Source organism: Anabrus simplex, chromosome 13 (genome assembly GCF_040414725.1).
Source record: "Anabrus simplex isolate iqAnaSimp1 chromosome 13, ASM4041472v1, whole genome shotgun sequence".
Taxonomy (NCBI): Eukaryota; Metazoa; Arthropoda; class Insecta; order Orthoptera; family Tettigoniidae; genus Anabrus; species Anabrus simplex.
In genome coordinates this window covers 101,273,580-101,295,227 of record NC_090277.1, presented here as the reverse complement: position 1 = coordinate 101,295,227, position 21,648 = coordinate 101,273,580, and the positions used below count along the sequence as shown (strand labels likewise).

At 38.7% G+C, this 21,648-nt stretch overlaps 1 protein-coding gene across 2 annotated transcripts in view; it reads left to right on the top strand.

The window, feature by feature from the left end:
- Positions 1-19,269, top strand: part of LOC136884674 (serine protease inhibitor 77Ba) — a 41,057-nt gene extending 21,788 nt beyond the window's left edge. For both annotated transcript variants that reach the window (XM_067156938.2, XM_067156937.2), the window contains 5 exons: positions 2,163-2,379; positions 8,736-8,950; positions 12,177-12,380; positions 16,153-16,288; positions 19,010-19,269. In XM_067156938.2, the coding sequence (XP_067013039.1) occupies positions 2,163-2,379; positions 8,736-8,950; positions 12,177-12,380; positions 16,153-16,288; positions 19,010-19,137 (900 nt within the window). In that variant the 3' untranslated portion in view covers positions 19,138-19,269. The remainder of the gene's footprint in view (positions 1-2,162; positions 2,380-8,735; positions 8,951-12,176; positions 12,381-16,152; positions 16,289-19,009) is intronic.
- The last annotated feature ends 2,379 nt before the right edge of the window (positions 19,270-21,648 follow it).

The window sequence follows — 21,648 nt, the reverse complement described above, 5'->3', positions numbered from 1 at the left end:
CTGTCGGCAGCCATGAAGATGGTTTTCCGTGGTTTCCCATTTTAACACCAGGCAAATGCTAGGGCTGTACCTTAATTAAGCCACGGCCGATTCCTTCCCATTCCTAGGCCTTTCCTATCCCATCGTCGCCATAAGACATATCGGTGTCGGTGCAATGTAATGCAAATAAGCAAAAAAATATCTTTTTAGGCTCCTTAAAAAACATCATATTGACAGATAACATCAATATTAAACTTCAGCTGAGGTAGAAAGGAGTTTCCGCTGCCAACCAAGAGAGTCCCTTTTAGAATAACAACATTAAAAACACTAGCAGTCTATACATAAGGAGGTGTGAAATATTAAATGTAGAATGACACATCCATCTTAACAGTATCAATGAGATGAGAACGTATAACTTCAACTGGAAGAAGAAGAAGAAATATTAAAGTACAAATCCAAAAACTTAATAAAATAAGCCCATAAGACAAAATATCACAACCAAAATACTTATATTCACCGTTTCTTTATCAGGTATAATTCTGATACAATATGTTTTCCTTTTCACATAGTTGATACATTTATTTATTCAAAATTAGTTTCAGCAGACTGAAGAACCTAACAGTTATAACTTAACTGAGTTGAAACTACAAATATTGGCTTCACACACAAAAAAAAAAAAAAAACACCAACTGGTTCTTTGGCTTTGAAAGTGTGCAGTAGTCTCCCTCTAGTTCGGCCGCTGGAAAGTCCGGCCTGCTCCTGTCCTTGAGTCATGCTCCCTCACGAAGAAATTGTGCAAGCTGTTATTTGGCAGGACAAAGAAGTAGAAGAAGTCGATGATGAAGAAGAAGAAAATGAAGAGGGGAAAAATGAGTCACGCTGATGAGAGTGCAGCTTTACAATCGGCAGCGACTTATATCAAGCATCAGACAGAAGCAGCATCAGTTGATGCAATGTTTATAAAGTAGTAGCATGATTTTGCTTCTAAAGAAGCAATTGACACAAAAGAAACAGAAAAAGATAACCGATTTCTTAGAAAAAGATAACTGAATTCTTTTATTTTTGAATTGTGCAGAGTTTATGATGCAGTACTGTACTGTAATGTGAGTTTATGACAGTCTGTGATGTCTGTGATGTTCATACAAAGTGTTAGTCTTCCTTTACAAATTAAATTCTGAGTTTTTGTAACATGTTTTTCTGCATTTAATTTTCCATCTTGAGTGTTTATCTCTCAGAGATAAGTTTTAGTAAGGTTCAACCTTTTCAATACAAATTACAAGTTGTATAAGATGTTATCTCTAACATTTATTCAATAATAGTACCGGTTTCAACATTTTCAAATGTGACATCAGCCTAAAACACACAAATCACACAAATTGAGCAAATAGTGTATGATGTTGAGGGTCCCTATAGGTCACCACGGCAATTTTAATTAATATGTATTTGCTCAATTTGTGTGATTTAGGCTGATGATGTCAAATACAACTTGTTAGTATCAATCACAGTATATAGATCATTGGGATACTTGTATAAGAATTTAACAACTTTAGCTTCTATTTCATAATTTGTTTAGCAAGTTTTGGTGAATTTCATTGTTAATCACGTTAAATAGGCTTATTTTGCTTACCTAAGTTTATATGCAACTTATTTATTCTCCAAATATATTTCCCTGGCACATAAGTCCATGTAAAATTTTCAGACACTGATGTATGTACATGTAGGGCCCTAGTTCAACTGCTTTGACTAAAGTTGTTTTCATCACCCTTATGTAATGTAATCACCTAATGTTTGTGAAACATATCTTAAAACTCGCATTGGACCTGAAATTGTCTGTTATCCCTGCTGGTCCAAAATGTACACACTGCATTTATTGAAGTAAAAGTAATTGTTGTTATTGAAGCTATCACTTCCTTTAACTACATTTTATTGCTAACACTCTCAACATCCACGGATCCCTCTGGGCTTAGTACAATAACTGTTTTATTATTATTATTATTATTATTATTATTATTATTATTATTATTATTATTATTATTATTATTATTATTATTATTATTATTATTATTATTATTATCAAACTCAGGCTTGGCCAATGATCCATAACAAGACTGCAACCCTCAAAATAAACTTTTATTTGCCTCTAACCTTGAAATTTTGCTGTTGATTGCTATTTTTTGTTTCAGGCAACTGAAGGCTCAGCTGTCGAATTCGACAGTGCAAACGTGATGGTGACGGACGAGAATCGCCCTGTCCTCCAGGCGTACGAGAACGTTGTCAGGGACGTGTACAATGCTCATATCATCCCCGTGAATTTCCACAAGATGAAGAAGGCAGCACAAGATATTAACTCATGGGTTTCAAATGTCACCCACAACAGAATACCTCACATCGTCAATGAAGGTGAGGAATAGAGCATCAGTATTTTTTCTTCCAATCTTTTTCTTTCTCTTGCATTTGATTATTCTCTTTCATCGTGAGTCCTTCAGTCCATTTCATCTTACTCTGTCCCTGCCCGCTGTAGATGGGGTTGTAGAATACTGACCTGTAGCGGTTCTTATTTTGGGAGATTGGTTTGGCTACCATAGGGCCTCTATTTCCTTGTCAGGTACCTCACTTTTACCTCTTTTTTATCCATCCTCCCTTGTTCTCTTCTGACCCCAATGGTATTAGAGCATTCAAGGCCTAGGGTGTCCTTCATTTTCACTCCCTTCATGGTCCTTGCCTTTCTTTAGCTGACATCTTCATTTTTCAAAGGTTTTGGAACTCATCCACTTCATTTTCTGTTTAGTGCTAAGAGAGGATGGTTACCTGGTTGTACTTGTTCTTACAGTAAAATAATAAATATCACCAGCATCATTAATGGTGAAAGAGGATGGACCGAGCGAGTTGGACGTCCGGTTAGGGGTGCGCAGCTGTAAGCTTGCATTTAAGAAATAGTGGGTTCGAACCCCACTGTCAGAAGCCCTGAATATGGTTTTCTGTGGTTTCCCACTTTCACAACAGGTAAATGCTGGGGCTGTACCTCAATAATAATAATAATAATAATAATAATAATAATAATAATAATAATAATAATAATAATACTGGGAGGTACACCTCAATGCCGCGCATTCAAAACTAGCGCCTAAATGAACTTCTCTATTGGTAAAATGGTAAAACAGTGAAACTGGAACTACACCAACTTAGAACTTTACTCAGAAGATGTCACCACTGAAATATGATGTAATTTTGTTATTGTGCAGTTTCCTAACATGAGTGAATTTCTACTTGTTTTGTTTGACATTTATCAAGAAGTTTGGACCTTTCTCCACAGATGACACTACCAAGAAACTATGGTAACGCACCCTGGTGCGAGTTGAAAGAACTTATAATTTAAAGAAGTGTTGTATTTCTAGGTTTTTCTAACTGATTGATGCTCATTTATTTTTGGGTTGGCAATCTTTCCTTTTCCTTCTGCCAGTTTTGAATCTAGCCAATCCCTTATTTTTGTAATTAATTTCCAACCAATCCCGTATTTCTTCTTCACTTTGTATCTGCCAATAAAATCAAGAGGGTGTGTCCTGATTCATCTTGAACCTTCCCTGAGGGTTTATAAACTGCGGCTTTTCACGTCTCTTGGCCAGTTGATCATCATCTTACTGAGTGTGTGTGTCAAAGCGGGAGGTCTCTTTCGTCAGCTGCTAGAACTTCCACAAGGTAATGGCCACACAACCTTTTCTTTTTGCTACCTCCGCAGTTTAACCCGAGGGAAAGGTCTGCATCTTTAACTATGTAACCAACTTTTCTAAAACTTCTTCCGGCTAATGTAAAAACTTCATAAAATCTTTAACTGTAAATCAGGGATGGAGAGTGAATTACCCTCTCGAGCTCCCCTTCATCTTGGTTTGAGGTGACTACGTTTTTATAACCATTTTTCATTCTGTAATCTGGTAAATTAATTTCTATACGAGTCACCTCAGTAGTTTGGGAATAGCCCCTGTTTCATCGGCCTAGAGCCCCTTAGGTTTTTTTAGTGTTCATATCTGGGAGTGCTAGTATACGCCTCCATTCATTTTGTGTTCAGGCCATTTATTTAACCTGTTATTCTTATTCCCCGAAGGCCCAATAGGTTGGGTACAAGATACCCCTGTTTCAAATTGTAAGTTGTGCCTTGAAAGGCCAGAGATTGTGAGTTGATGTTGCCTTGAGTAGGCTTGAGAAACTGAGAGCCGTTAGCTCTTTTTCAAGTTTTGGAACTGTGAAGTGTGCCTCTAGGGAAGCTAGATATTGTGATTTATGGAGCAAGTGCTCTTGGATTAGGGGATTTCTGCCCCTCATAAAATAATACCTCTTCCTTTTGTAAAATTGTAAAACTAGGGGCTTAAAGCCCAAAGATTTAAGGTTCTGAATCTTGGGTTTTTCCCAATCTTGTTTAATGATTGCTACTTGTACCTGCCATATTGTCATGAAAAAATTGTTAAGTTTGAAGTTCTGAAAATATAACCTTCAGTTAAAGTTTTAAATTCAATTCTTGACATTGTAGTTAGACCCATTCATCCTGGCTCCTTCTTTCACCTCTGCGTTCCACGGAAACCCCGGAACAATAATAATAATAATATAATAATGGTGTTATTGAGTTTACGTCCCACTAACTAATTTTTTTACGGTTTTCGGAGATACCGAGGTGCCGGAATTTAGTCCCTCAGGAACTCTTTTTACATGCCAGTAAATCTACCGACACAACGCTGACGTATTTGAGCCCCTTCAAATATCACCGGACAGAACCAGGATCAAACCTGCAATGTTGGGGCCAGAAGACCGGTGCCCCAAACCGTCTCAACCACTCTGTACCTTAATTAAGGCCTTCCCACTTGTCGCCTTTTCCTATCCGAACATCACCAAAAGATCTGTCTGTGTCGGTGTGATGTAAAGCACCTTGTAAGGGGGGTGTGAAAAAAAAAAAGGATGGTTTACCAGCTGTCCTTCCTTTTAAAACAGTCATCACCACCAATTTACTCTATCCCATCCCACTACATACTCTTCTTCTTCTTCTTCTAATTAAAAAAATTCTTATAATGCCATCACTGTTATAAAATGGTATATTTTATTCTATAATTATGTAAGCTTAAAAGCCGCCTCTGTGGTGTAGTGGTTAGTGTGATTAGCTGCCACCCCCGGAGGCCCGGGTTCGATTCCCGGCTCTGCCACGAAATTTGAAAAGTGGTACGAGGGCTGGAACGGGGTCCACTCAGCCTCGGGAGGTCAACTGAGTAGAGGTGGGTTCGATTCCCACCTCAGCCATCCTGGAAGTGGTTTTCCGTGGTTTCCCACTTCTCCTCCAGGCGAATGCCGGGATGGTACCTAACTTAAGGCCACGGCCGCTTCCTTCCCTCTTCCTTGCCTATCCCTTCCAATCTTCCCATCCCTCCACAAGGCCCCTGTTCAGCCTAGCAGGTGGGGCCGCCTGGGCGAGGTACTGGTCATACTCCCCAGTTGTATCCCCCGACCAAGAGTCTGAAGCTCCAGGACACTGCCCTTGAGGCGGTAGAGGTGGGATCCCTCGCTAAGTCCGAGGGAAAAACCGAACCTGGAGGGTAAACAGATGATGATGATGAATTATGTAAGCTTAAAAACTTCTTAATGTGTGAGCTGCTGTTGTTTATTCTCATTATTTTAAAGAATAATAATAATAATAATAATAATAATAATAATAATAATAATAATAAGAAGAAGAAGAAGAAGAAGAATAAGAAGAAGAAGAAGACGCCATTCCACACCATTATAAATAAGCAAGCTCCAGTGATATAAATGTTTTTAAATGACTTTTAGAAAGTGTTATTTATGCTCGACGATGCCAGAAAACTGAATCTTAATGAGGCTCATTGTAGTTCAAGTTTCATTATGATACAGCTGTTTGACCAATCAGGTAAGGATAGCATCGCACCTGCGCTCACCGTACTAGCTTCGCACTTGTTTCCAAAATCAAACATGTCGGACACACATATTAACATCAATATTCCACAACCACACGGCACATTCCCACAAATTCACTTCACCAACTGTACAATAAACAATTTGTATTTGAAATAAAGCTAGGTTATGATAACCTTCTATCAAAGCTTTGAAAACATACGACATTGTCAAGGTCTCTGATCCACTCACGGAAAATCAATAACCCAGAGCATGCACTCTGCGCTCTGTTCTGTAAACTCAACTGTCAAGCGACATCTCGACAGAAATTTACGAATATTTAAAAAATAGAGTTATAATTATCGTCGAGCATAAAGTATGTAACTCGCCTATAATGGTAAATGAGACACTCCTGTGGAAATTATAAAACTCGCTTCGCTCATTTTATAAACATACTCATGTCTTAATTATTGCCATTGTAGGCTTGATGCATAATGTACTATTATAGGATTTACTAGCTGTAGCACTCATTGTTGACAGGGCAATCACATGCTATACCATGTGCATTATTGCATTTTTGTCCATCCTTCATTTTGTTCCCCAGATTCTGATGCACATATGTGTTCATGCCTCTCCTTGTCATGACATACTTGCTCTCTTGTAGTTTCATATTTCTTTTCATTGTTGTTCATCTTGATCTGATCTTCTCCTTCTGATATAACAGAACAAAGTATTAGGTTAATATTAAAAAAAAAAAAAAAACTGAGCTTGATAGCTGCAGTCGCTTAAGTGTGGCCAGTATCCAGTATTCGGGAGATAGTGGGTTTGAACCCCACTGTTGGCAGCCCTGAAGATGGTTTTCCGTGGTTTCCCATTTTTCCTCTCCCGTCGTTGTCATAAGACGTATCTGTGTTGGTGCAACGTAAAGCCGATAGCAAAAAAAAAAAAAAAAAAAAAAAAAAAAAAAAAAAAAACAAACTACTGAGAGATGTACAAAGCCTTTACAATGTTGCCAAAATGATCTCCATAACAACTCTTTTTACAGTCTGTAGATCTAGATACTGATTCTTGGACTTTCATAGGTGTATAAAAATTAAATTTTGGAGGCCTTTCCCTAAACTACCATTTCATCGTGCATGAATAAAATTATTTATAGCATAGACAGTAGTGCCTTATTCTCCGATATTACATACCGATGTTCATTAAATTTTTCTCCCATTTTCTCGTGGCTTGGAGTTGATATGGACTTAGCAGCAAAAATTGAAATTAATGAATATTTCTGTTATTATAGGCGGTACGGTAAAAATGTATAATACATAAATAATCGGAAATTTAGTTTTGTATAACTTTAGTTATGTAGTATTTATCAATAGAAACAATAATAATATAGATTTTTGAGAATTAAATTTTATGCCTTCCCCTAAACTACTATTTCATTCAACATGAATAAAATAATTTATGGCCTAGATTGTAGTGCCTGATTCCCCAACTGTACATGCCGATTCTCATTAAATTCACTTTAGCCATTTTCTCGTTATACGCGTGTGTACGTACATACATGCAGACAGAGATGATGGAAAATTAAAAAGTGTATTTCCTTGTTACTGTGGACTCAGACTCAACTGATACAGAAATACAATTCTTTTTTAATTCTGAGCAATGTACATGCAATATTCTTACTTTATATATACTGTAGATTGTCTATTCGGTCTAAAAAGCCAAGAATAACGCCCGAGAGGATTCGTCGTGCTGACTACACGACACCTCGTAATCTGCAGGTCATCGGGCTGAGCAGCGGTCGCTTGGTAGGCCAAGGTCCTTCAAGGGCTGTAGTGCCATGGGGTTTGGTTTGGTTTGGTTTTGTAGATTGTCTATGTCAATTTTAGATGAATTGTTAACTGAAGATGTCTAATACAGTATATGAGATGAAACATGTCTTAAAGTAATATAATTTGTTAATCCTAAGCACATACAGGGCAAAAAAGTATTGAATAAGTGGAAACTATCAATTAAAGTTAATGGGGAATTAGACAAGTTTGGCCTCCCACAAGGCCAACCTCTCGTCCACGTCGTGGGAGGTGGGCAACGGCATGAAGTAGGGGATTGCCTGTAGGGTGATGTACAGTGGCGACTGTGTGTGCCCCAGGACCGCTGTGAAGGCCCTACGGGAACCCTGGAAAGAGATGGCTAACGGGGCTCTGGTGAAGACCTCAATGGCAGCAATGGCGGAGAAGGAGTTCTTTGGTACGGCGAAGCTGGCGGATGAGGCAACCCTTCTTCTTGGGGATAAATAAAGAAGAAACCACTGCCTTGTGGTAAAGAGGGATCTTTAAAGGCTAAAGGAGATAACCCCTACAGAAAAATCCTGTGGTCTAGCACAGACAGGAGGCAGCCCCTCCACTGGACTTAGGATACTGTGGGCTAATAACTCGCACACCTGAATTAAACTTATTACAGAAACCAGACAAAATTTATACTGGCTGGATTTTATGGAGATGACTTTTGCAAACAAGCTGGAGAAATTTTGTTGAGGCCCTATGTTCCACCTGGAATTAAAGGAAATAAGTCAAGTCAAGTAAGTCAAGACAAGTCTGTGTGCAACTGGCTGAAAAAGCATGTCTCAGTTCCTTCTTTGAGGGTAAAAAAAATACTACCAATTTGGTGAAAAAAAAAAAAGTTTCTAAATTGGAAGATTACCCAGAAAAGTGATGTGTTGCTTTCACACTTCTTGGCTGAATCGCTAAAATGTAAAATTAATTTCAGTTTAAATTTGATCTGTCCTCATTTAAACACTTCACATGTAGTGACACAGCTCCTATCAAAAAACAGTGTACGTCAGATATAAAAACATTAATTCTTTCTTTTAGGAGACCTCAAGGTTCCACACCTCATCCTGGCTAATGCAGTCTATTTCAAGGGAACGTGGAAGTACCCGTTCAACGAAAGCGAAACTACAGATGAAGATTTCTTCGATGAGGCGGAGAAGGTGATTGCAAAAGTGCCAACCATGAAGCAGACGTCAAAGTTTGTATTCGGTTACATTCCCGAAGTGGAGTCCCACATGTTGGTTCTTCCTTACCTGGTAAGGAGCAGATGGTTCATTTTCTCTAATGTTTGAAAATAATAAAGACATAGATGACACGAGTAACAATTGAATACAAAAGGGAATTGATGTCGTGTTTATTCCCCCCATCTTAATGCTGGTGTTTAATGTGGCAGCCGGGCCTGTGGTGTAGGGGTAGCATGCCTGCCTCTTACCTGGAGACCCCGGGTTGGATTCCTGGCCAGGTCAGGGATTTTTACCTGAATCTGAGGGCTGGTTCGAGGTCCACTCAGCCTACGTGATTACAATGAGGAGCTATCTGACGGTGAGAGAAAGCCAAGAATAATGGCCGAGAGGATTTGTTGTGCTGACAACATGATACCTCGTAATCTGCAGGCCTTTGGGCTGAGCAGCGGTCGCTTGGTTGGCCATGACCCTTGATGTTTGTTGTGATGTGGGGTTTTATTTTGTAACGTTGCTCTAACCTTACAGTTTTATTTAATAATAATAATACAGTGAATTTTTCTCATCGGTTGACTGGCAGGCACGCTCAGCTTATCTGCATCCCGTTGACTCTTTACTTCCCATTACACAGTACAGCGACAGCACAGGAATGCCCGCACTTCGCAGTTCAGGTCCGTGCTTAGAACGTGTATTAAGTGTTGATGTGTCACTCCACCTGTTCTCGAGTTGTGAAGTGTTACTTCGGGGTATATTTCTCATATTGCCACCACATGTACAGTATACACGGTAGAGGAAAGGGTATTTAAGTACGATAATTATGTGAAACCAGAGTCTTGCAGGGATGTCATTATGCGATTTTTAATGCAATTTCCAGGTGTACGCCCTCCACGTGGAGAACCATGCTGAAACTCGTAAAAAAATTGGGAGGAACTAGTTCTTTACTCGATAAGAAGTGAAGTGTTAAAAAATTGTACTTAATGGGGAAAAATTAAATGAAACATCAGAAAAATGAGAACATATGCATACAAAATTCCTAAGATGATTTGGACAAGAAGCCGGGGTATTGAATGGCTCAGCCTGGTGGGCTACAAAAAAAAAATGTTAAAATTGACATTTCCAACATCTCCTGTCATAAGGTATGGACTTATGTTATTAATTCTTATTTTCTTAATTTTAATTGTTATCTCATATCGTGCATGGATAAATTGAGTTGTTGCTATGCCACGGAACATGGAGGGATGAGTCAACGGGAGGCAGATAAGCTGGGCGTGCCTGCCGGCCAACTGATTGGAGAAACTCACTGTATAATACTGGTTTAGCCCGGCTCAATTTTATTTATCGTATGGTACTGGCAGATGATGTACAATTACATGTGATATATGTAAAAGTACATATATTGTTCTTTTTAAATCCGAATTTGCCCAACTACGGACTGCATAGAAATGAATGCTACCTGGTCAGTCTTCTCTTCCTCCTTCTCCTCCTTTTCCCACAACCTCTTCATTCTTTCATTTCTGATTTTTCTCTGCTCCTCGGATGTTATCAATTTGGGCCTACAATTTTTTGGTCTCTCTTTGAATTTCTTGATATTGTCATTTTGGCTTCTGAACACCTTTTTGTTGTATGTCCAATTTCCTAAGCATCCCTCTTGATCTCTTCCACCTACTTTGTTGTAGCCTTCAATTCTACGATGTACTTAAATATCTTCTTCGCCAATCAGTTCTCGTCCATTCTCACCAGATGTCCATAAAATTTCAACATTCATTTCTGTGTTAGGTAGTGATACTTTCAGTAAAGTTCCTTGTTCTTTTTTCTTTCATTTTTTTAATATCTCATCAGTATTTGTCAGTGGCCCTAGAATTTTTCTCAAGATTTCCCTTTCTCTTTTTTCTATTTCCTGCAGTTTCTGAGTTTAGCCTTGTAGGATATTGACCACTTGTTGTACCTGTTATGGGTTACATCTGTAGGCTAATTCCAGTTTTCTAGCTCTTCACCCAGGCAAGTTGGCCATGCGGTTAGGACCACGCAGCTGTGAGCTTGCATCCGGGAGACAGCGGGTTCGAACCCCACTGTCAGCAGCCCTGAAGATGGTTTTCCATGGTTTCCCATTTTCTCACCAGGCAAAAGCTGGGGCCACGGCCACTTCCTTCCCACTCCTAGCACTCTCCTATCCCACTGTCACCATAAGACCTATCTGTGTCGGTGCAACAAAAAGCAAATTGTGAAAAAAAAAAAAAAAAAAAAAAAAAAAAATCTAGCTCTTCATGCCTCTGATTTGAGTGTTATCCATTCCCCCAGATATTTGAACTTGGTTCTTTTGATGGTTCCATGTTTTACTATCGATGTCTCTCTCCTTCATATATTCTGTCTTCTCACAGGAGACTTAGACCAGTATTCTCAGCAATTAACTCATTGGGCCCGAGCCACGGAACCGTTCCGTGCTTCGTCTCAGTGGACCAAATGCCAGATCACGGAACTGTCCCGTTGTCTCATTTTACAATGTGATTAAACTTTTCCTCAAGAGATGGCAGAGTGGGTTGCATTTGTGATTTGTGTAGGGACTCTTTCTTTGCAGTGTTATATGCTCTTTGCTAATATATATCGATAGTGTGCTTGGTAATATTAGTTTGAAGTGGGCTATCTCTCGACTTTGAGATTCGCTTGTAAACAAGATGGCTGCCAGTATAGAAGTGATATTTACCGATATATAACCCCTTTTAGGAAGTAATGATGATTAGGAATGTAATTTTTTCAGTGAAATTAGTAGTAATATTAGTACTAGTGTGAGCAATGCTCCTGAAGAGCAAATAGATGTGGAAATTGAAGAGACTGTCTCTGTGTCGAATATCACGAGGAGTGGTGTGTGTGCGTGCATGCGTGTGTGTGTGTGTAAAACACATTATGACTCAATAAACAGAGAAATGGATGTGATGGTATATTTTCTGATGTTATTGAAAATTTGAATTCATTGTGATCAATAGTTTTTACTGTATTTAAGTTTTTCTGAAACAATACGGTCTGTTTCAGTTTTTGCTAGGTTGAAACCTGGGGATAAGCGGAGTGAAAATGCGGGCGGGAAAGGGTTAATGGTAATTACTTGGGTGTTCAGTTTTAATTTGACTGCCCCTTATATATCAGTGACTAGAATGTAATGATTACAATTTCATTTCAATAAGTAAATTACAAGTAAAAATGACATTACAAGTAGAAATTACTAAGAATGTAATCAATTACTTCCTTCCCAACTGTGATTGTCCCCGAGAGAGACAGCTGATCAGATGAACTCATTTTGTTGTCACAGGGCGACCAGTTCTCCATGGTGCTGGCTATGCCTCAGAAGAAGGTCCCGCTGCTGCAGATGTTGGAGAGGATCAAGCTCGCCTCCTTCCACGAGGTCCTTAGACAGCTCCACCAGATACAGGGCGAATTTGCAGAGGATGTGCGGGTTCACTTGCCTCGCTTCCTCATCCAGTCCGATTTTGTTCTCAATTCTCCTCTTGTTAAAGTAAGTGAATCTGTTTGATTTGCTTTCTTCTTAAGGTACTTTGTCAGCGATGCAAAAATGAACTTGGAGAGTGATATAAACTAATGACGATCTATAAGTAGCAGAACATGTATCTTTTAACTCTTTCTGGTCTTACTGTGAGCATAGCTCGCAACGTTCTGGAAATGTTTGTTTTACTTTTATTTGTATTTTCTAATCATTTGATGTGTGTTAGTATGTATGTTGGGTTTTCAGCCCGAAGGCTGGTTTGATCCTCTGCAGCTCCGCCAACAGCTGTCGTAAACAGCCTAAGCGTCACTGAAGAGGCGTACTAGGGAAATGAGGAGTGAGGTAGTTTCCCGTTGCTTTCCTCACTGAGCCAGCCTTTGCTATTACATATCGGTCTGCCAAGCCCACTGAAATGCAGCACCAACCGACCCTATGAGCGATATTTTCACACCATTCATAGCAGGGACTGGCTGCGTAAGGAATGTTATTACTAGCATCACTCATACCTCAGTCACTTTCATATTGTCAAAGCCAAGGATGAGACTGAGACAGGTCAATGAAAGTAACAAATTTGATATAGCCCATACCAGAAAATATAGTGCACTGTAAACACTACATCTTGCCAGCAAATGCATTGTGTGTTAGTAAAGGTTGTAAATGACTTCACTTTTTCTTAAAAATTTTGTTCTTTCAAAATAAGGGTGCGGGTCTTATTTGGTGGTGGGTAGCATTAGAGATTATACAGTAATTATAATTTTATGCACAACTGGGCCAGGAAAGAGACAACGTATTATTGCCTTTTACCATACAAAGGCATATATGTTTGGAAGCCTGTATTCGCCCATATTTTCGTTAGTTTGTGTGTATTGGAAATGCCTCTGACAATTAACGGTCCCGCCATGTGTGAAGTACGTGCTGTGATTCGATTTTTAAATGGAAAAGGCATGAAAGCTGTTGAAATTGAAATTCATCGGCAGATTAGTGAAGTGTATGGAGAATGCATTGTGAGGAAAGGAATGGTAAGAAAATGGGTTGGAGCATTTAAAGAAGGCCGTACTGATGTCCACGACGAGAAGCGTAGTGGGTGACCGTCTGTCAATACTGAAGACTTGGTGCAAAAAGTTGATGCAATGTTTCAAGAAAACAGATGCTTTAAGATTTCGTCATCAAGTTACTATTTGCCTTCATTAATGTAACTTACGTAACTTTTGGAAGCACAGTGCCAATCTACTCTTTAAGAACTTGCTCCGTACTTCAAGTACATACTTGATCTACGACTTTTACATAATTTTTTAATCTATCAACACGCAGTGCTAATTTCTAAAATTATACAGTGCCTCATAAACTGCAAGTGAACTCTTCAAGTACTTACTCCGTACTACATTTAAGTGCGTATTTGATTCTTCTTCACACACAGTGCTCTCTAACATATATGTGTTAATAACTTATTTGAATCGTTTTTTTTTTAAACGACACATGTCAAATTTTGTCACAATTGAGTTAAGGAAAGTAATACAGTCTTTAAGTATAGATCTATCGTTTTCTGCTGAAACTACACACGTCACTGCATTGCTTCATCTGGTAGCTCTGCCAGGTAATAATAGTTTGTTGGAGAAACAGCACTTCTCACTGTCACTGTACGTTTTAGGTGGATATCTCCAAACTAAGCTTTATTGACATGTGCTGTTTCAAAAAAAAAAAAGATTCATTTGATCTACAACTTCTTCATAGACACGCATTACTGATACTTAAAACTCCAACTAAAAATACATATTTGACTTTAGACTTCTACATAACTTTGAAATCTCAACGCACAATGCTCCCTTATGTGTTATAGTGCTCCATAAACTGCATCTGACAGCATCATCTAAACTTCATTTTTACCTGTGCATCTTATTTGTGTTTTTTGGCTATATTTCAACGCACACTACTCCTTAAAGATTTTAGTGCTTCACTAGCAGAAACCAAACAGAATTATTTAAACTTCGCATTTTATTTTTCTATGCATTGTTTTACACTTATTTGTAATTGGCTGATGAATACTGGTCGAAACCGGTACCAATTTTAATTAAATAGGAATGTAAACTTACATTTCTTATTTTAATAGTACTGAAAGGTGGAGTTGAACCTGGGCCCCCGAGGACGGCAGCTTATAACACTAACCGTTACACTACGGAGTCGGACAAAACTACCTGTGATTAGTACCATCACGCAAAGAACACCATGGGTTGCCTTTACTTGCGAGTGGTACCACTGTGTTAGGTACATAACAGGTTCGTGATTTGTAGCAGCAGAGAGTGGTTCACTGTGGCTTTACAGTACCTATGATTAATACCACTATATGTGGAATACCATGGGCTTTGATTTGTACCATTATGTGAGAAACACCATGGGTCTGGGCATTGCATGTGATTAGTACCACTATATGAGCGACACTGTGGGTCTGTGTTGCTTATGAATGGCACCATTATTGTGAGAAACACCATAGGTCTGCATTACCTGTGTGACGTACAATACTTGTGAGTAGTACCACAATGTGTGGAACACCGTGAGTCTATGCTACTTTTGATTAGTACCGCAACATGACAAATACCATGGTTCTACTTTACTAGCGATAAGTACGATTATGAGGGGCCGATGACCTGGATTTTGGACGCCTATAGACAACAAGCATCATCGATTCAGGATTCTGCTTTGGAAGCAGTTCCTTGGTCAGTAATACTATTGTTTTAAGATAGTTTCTGGGAAGGTGGGGCATTGCGGGTCGGATCTACTGATCATTTTAAATTCATATTCATCCATTCATTCTTCATCATCATGTTTTGAATGCTGGTCAGTAGATGATTTTGGTCTTTTACATTTGGACTTTTAAATTGTCATTACATTTCGTACCATTAGGGGCCGATGACCTAGATGTTAGGCCCCTTTAAACAACAAGCATCATCATCATCATCATCATCATCAAATCGGTATGTTAAAGCTGTTTGCATAATTCCAACACTTGTGAAATTCACTAATGCTTAATTCTAATTGTAAAATAGTGTCTTATTACTGATAACTAAAATAAGATCCACTATAATTAAAATTAAATCTCAAGAACTGGTTTGTTGTTACATTTCAAAGTTGTGGTAATGCGGGTTGTTGAAGCTGTTTGCACCAGTCAAACATTTGTGGAGTACAACTTTTCTTAACTGTGGTTGTGATTTGGTGTATGACTGCCCACTGCTAGTAATTGCTGCTTATTGGGTATTTCTGACTGGGAGGGAATATATGAGCTGTTTCGGTATGTGAAATGTTTTCCGTGGTGTTGTTTTACATGAAATGCTACAATTTAAAACATGTGAAATAGCGTCAAATCAGGGTTTTAACCGTAGGGAATTGAAGGTGAGCCGTGACTGGATGGCCTGATTCATGAAGAGGAAGTGGAAACAGTAGGGAACATATTTGGCTATGCATAGAATCCTACAAACTTAAATACTTTTGTTAATATTCAGGAACTTGTTATGGAACGTAATGAAATGTACTCTATTAAGCTCAATTATGAGGCCTTATTACTTTAAAAAATTATTTTAATTCAAATCAAATTTGATTTAACTTCCCGCATATACATTTTAGCTCGAATTTTCAGGAAAAACAATATGTGAGATCTGTTAGGATGTATGTTCCAAGTAAATGTTTGGTTTATGCTCAGAACTATTGAATTCTTACCAAATATGCTATGACGTCCCTGAACTAGCACTTAATATGAGCCTTTATTATGTACAATTGCATGTCACTGTTGCAGATGGGAATTGCAGATGCCTTTTCCGACCGGGCCAACTTCCGGCGGATCAGTTCCCAGGATATCTATGTGTCGAAGCTGATCCACAAAGCGGAGATCGAAGTGAATGAGAGGGGAACGATAGCTAGTGCAGCATCAGGTATCTCTTCATTTGCTGTTGCCCCTCTCACTATGTCGCTTCTACAGCTACAGTTCTGTGCAACTTCATTGGAACACGACAATAACACACACACATTTTATATATGTTTGCACTTATTCACCTAATCCGTACCTTTATTCTTTACTAATTGCTTACATGCCCTCTTTTCTGTATTATAACTTGCTTTAAATGATTTTGCATTGATTCCACAAGCTTTGAGCACACATTTGTAAGTTTATCATCATGAAATCCCACTGTAACTAGAGACTCTGTCATACGTATTTTTTGTGGAACAGTCAAAACATGCACGGAAAAAGTTTACTTGTAAGGCGCGATCAAAAAGTTTCCGTTCGACGGCCGTACAGTCCTGTGAGCACTGAGGCACACATCCCACTGACTTACCAGTTTGAAAATACCTGTGTGGTAAAACTGTCCTGCGCATGAAGAAGCCTGTAACCACCTGCTTCACATCCTCGTCAAACAGGAAGCATTTACCCTTCAAGGGTTTTTGAGGGGACCAGAGGCATAGTAATCACATGGGGAGAGATCAGGACTATAGGCCTCATCCACCACCCGCTTGTTGTTTTCTTTAACCCCTATGCATCCGTAAGCGGACTGGTACGCCGGGATGCAAGGTCGCATATTGGAGACATTTGTGACATCTGTTGGCATTTTCCGGAAACATTTCTAATTGAAATCTGTTCTTGGTGTCTCAAAGTGTCCCAAGAGTGCTCTGGTATGCAACTTTGGCAAAGAGAATTGATTAAAATATCGATCGAGAAATCTGTATTCTGTTGTTGACAAGATGGCTGACTGAGAAGGAAGTTGCTTGCTTGTGCGAAATGCTCAGTAGTAGCGAAATTCAAAGCATATTTGATGTTTTACACTCTGATTTCAGCAGTATTAGTGAGGAAGAAGTTATTAGTGATCCTGTGCATGAATGAAAATGAAATATATCACCAGAGATCTTTCGCGTAATAATATCGTACGACATGGAATGCCGAATGAACTTTCTCCCGCCCCTCAAGATCCGATTGCGACTGCCGGATTTGAGCCTATGATCTTGGTACCTGGATGTGAACACTTTACCACTGATCCTCAGACTTAATAATAATAATAATAATAATAATAATAATAATAATAATAATAATAATAATAATAATAATAATAATAATAATAATAATACACCGAGAGAGACATACGGCTGTAAGTTCGTATTTGGGATATAGGTTCGAATCTCTTCATTCACTTACTCGTGATTTGTTTCCCATTAATTCCTTATTTCAAAATCAGGAAAATGTTAGGCTCATGTCGTATTAGTTTCCTATTATTTCCTTATTTCAAATCGGCAAATGTTAGGTTCATGCCGTATAATTAAGGCCATAACACACACTAAAGAACTTCCGAGGTGAGATAAGGTAATGAAAATTTTAAGATTTCAAAGGGATTTTTTATGTGTTATATTTCTGTAAAGTTCTGTTTTTGGTGTCATGAGCAATAGTGTGGAATTTCTCAATAATATACAACAGGTCCCGTGATAATACGCGCAGTCGATGACCCACTATACTGTTTTAACCGAAAGCTTGCAACACCCAGGTTGCATACTAGAAAGTTGGCGGATTCCTAGCAATGTCAGAGCAAAGGGCGGATGGATGCATATGGGTTAACGGATGAGGCTGGCCTCCCAGATCGACCAGTGTCTTGTGTTGACACGCGACCTGCACGGAACTTGGTGCACCATTCCACAACGGTGGTTTTAGACAGACATGCTGCTCCATACATAGTCTTCATTCTCTGATGGATGTCCACACAAACATTAAGATAAAACTAGGCCTCATCCAAAAAGAACATAAGCTGTGGGTCGAATAAACGATCATGAAAGATACCACTCACAATATCTCACTCTTGTGGCTGGATTAACAGGTTTTAAACAATGTGCCCGTGTAAATATGTACGATTTGATGTGCAACAGCTTTGTAGCACTGTGTGTAGAAAAAAACAAAACCCTTACTTTTTGTGCTAATTTTCTGAGTGATTTGTGCAGTATCCATTAAAGATTCGCACCAATGTCATCTAGCCTTTTCTCTGTTAAAACTTCTTGCGTGCGCGCATGTTTTTTATTGAGGACTGAGCCAGTAATTTCAAATTTATTTACAATTATGTGAATCTGTGCTCGTGAAGGTGGCACTTCGCCAGCAAATTGCTGAACAAATGCATCGTGTACCCGTCGAGCCGACTTGTACTTAAAATAACTTTTACATACGAAAATGCGATGTTGCAATGATTACTGTCTCATCATGTTAACAGCTGAGATTCAGACTGGCTTCTGATGCTAGGACGAATATGTGCATGCTCCTTGCGAGGTCAAGAAATTTGCACGCACCTCCCATACAGCTGCTTAGGTCTTGGAGAATAGAAACGCCGCTGGACTTGTATTATTGTAATTAAGGTGGGGAAATTATTACTCCATTGACCATTCATGAACTCTTGCAGGCTGGAATGGCCACTGGGATACTTTCCAACCCCATACTTTATAAGATAAATCCCTAAAATAGTACCTAATTGATACTTCTACAATCACTTTAACTACAAATTTAAAAGAAAATCTTGGAACGTTTTGATTTTGTAGATACGGCATATTCAATTCTTGGTAATACTGTTCATTGTATGTAAATCATTCTTTATGAAATATACTAATTGATTTCATTTTTTCTCTTGCAGGAGTTATGTTTGTTGACAAGATGCTGCCTTCAGTGTTTAAAGCCAATCGTCCCTTTGCGTACTTCATAATAGAAAATGAACATAAGTCTGTCTTGTTTGCTGGGAGAGTGTCTAATCCTGCAGCTTAATAACACTAGTTTTCATTAATGTGTACGATATGCTCAGCTTGTTGCATAATCATTTCTAACCTGAAAGGGTCTGATTACCTAGATATTAGGCCCCTTTAAACAAAAATCATCATCATCATCATCATCATCATCATAATCTAACCTGCATTATTTAATTTAGAGCTGTTTGAATAACAGGAGAGTAAAATAAAGAAATTGGTTCTTGTTTTCATAAGTGTCTGTTATTTCAGTATTTAGAGTCCTGCCCTCATTTACACCCTTCAGACTGCAGAAATATAGGAAGTTCTGCTTAATTATCTGCATTACAACTTATAAATTTCATTTTTGGTGCTGTATTGACATTAGCAATATTTGTATACCAAACGAGTTAGCCATGGAGCTGTCACCTTGCATTCGGGAGATAGTGGATTCGAACCCCACTGTCGGCAGCCCTGAAGATGGTTTTATGTGGTTTCCCATTGTCACACTAGGCAAATGATGGGTTGTACCTTAATTGAGGCCATAGCTGCTTCCTTCCTACTCCTAGCACTTTCCTATGCCATCGTCGCCGTAAGACCTATCTGTGTCAGTGCGACGTAAAGCAAATTGTAAAAAAACAATACATACATACATTATCATTATAGACTGTTTTGCCTTTCAGCGTTCAGTCTGCAAGCCTCTGTGAATTTACAAAACATCGCCACAATCCTCTATTTGCAACTAGTGCTGTGGCCTCATTTAGATCCATATCTCTTATCTTTAAATTGTTAGAAACTGAGTCCAACCATTGTCATCTTCGTCTACCTCTACTTCTCTTACCCTCCATAACAGAGTCCATTATTCTCCTAGGTAACCTATCCTGCTCGTTTCGCCTCACATGACACCACCACCAAAGCCAGTTTATGCGTACAACTTCATCCATCAAGTTCATTCCTAAATTAGCCTTTATCTCCTCATTCTGAGTACCCTCCTGTCATTGTTCCCACCTGTTTGTACCAGCAATCATTCTCACTACTTTCATGTCTGTTACTTCTAACTTGTGAATAAGATATCTTGAGTCCACCCAGCTTTCGCTCCCGTTTGAAAACAGTCCGATGTAAAGATAGTTTCGTCTGGGAGCTGACTTCCTTCTTGCAAAATACCGTTGATCACAACTGCGAGCTCACTGCAGTAGCTTTACACCACCTTGATTCAAAACAATATTTATACAAAATTATTAGAAATAATTTATTATAAGGGTCTACCTATTTAATACTTGATTGAGGCTCTTCACATTAAATAGCTGTGTTAAAACTAGTACATGTTTCAGCCCCTATTATGGCCATCTTCAGCTAGAATTCTAAAAGTTATTGACCACACAGTTGTGACATAGTAAAAACCATTCATGCGTATTACGTCCTTATTGTATGATTCCCAGTGCCAGGAGTGTCCAAGGACATGTTTGGCTCACCTGGTGCAGGCCTTCTTATTTGATGCCCATGGGCGATCTGCATATCTGAATGTAGGAGCCATCGGCGTTTCCTGTCTTATTGGTCCTTTTTTAGCCTTTATTTAAAGGTCTTATCAGCACTTTTTTTGCAACTTCACATTTGTACTGCCCATTCTCAATTCGAATCATCCAGCAACGCATGAGACTTGACACAGGGTGTGTCCGGTCTCGATCTGAATCGTTACAGAAGAGAGGGTAGCAAGAAATAAGTATAATGGACTTTTTCTAAGTTTGTTGAAGAGTTTATTCATAAAGTAAAGGTCAAAATTCGACATTACCTCATTGCAATGGTTACAGTAAGTGTCTCTCCTTGGGTTGGGCTGGAACTGGTATACTGCAGGTTCGCAATATTCATTTACAGCTGCACCATCTTCAGAGAATGTCTGGAATATCTTGAATTTCTAGAAGATCTCAATGATTTAGGAGCACTTGTAGAAATGGAATCGACACTGCACTAGTGTAGGATGCTAAAAGGTTTGTTTTGTCACCTATTCAATACATATAAATTATACAATTTAGGAATTTATTATTGATTCCACTTGAGACATGTTTCGCCCTTCATTGAGGGCATCATCAGTCAAATTATCTCCTCAAGGCAAAAATCAGGTACCTGGTTAGTAGTTGACATGCACAAATTAATAATTATAAATACACATTACAAAAATTAAGTATGAGAAACAGTTGTACATAGTGATGGTTGAACATATAGGTTTATAGAATAAGAAGTCAGCACCAATGCGTAAAATTAAAATAGTAGAGTTCGGCAGTGGTGCTCTGGAGAACAGTTGACGCAATCAATAGGAAAATATAAAGTTTTAAAAATATTTACATTATAACAATCAAGGGAGAAAGGGTGTAGTGCTCGGTGTCATTGTTTGTAACCAAAAATTAATGTCAATTGTTGGTAACTATACTGCCCCCATTTTTCCCGAGCTAAGCCCAGCCATCGAGCGAGAGATCCCAAGGTGGACCGTTCGATCGTTGGCTATCACTTTCTAGAGGCATTTAAGGGATGTTAAGGATTGATGACCAAGCAGGATAAA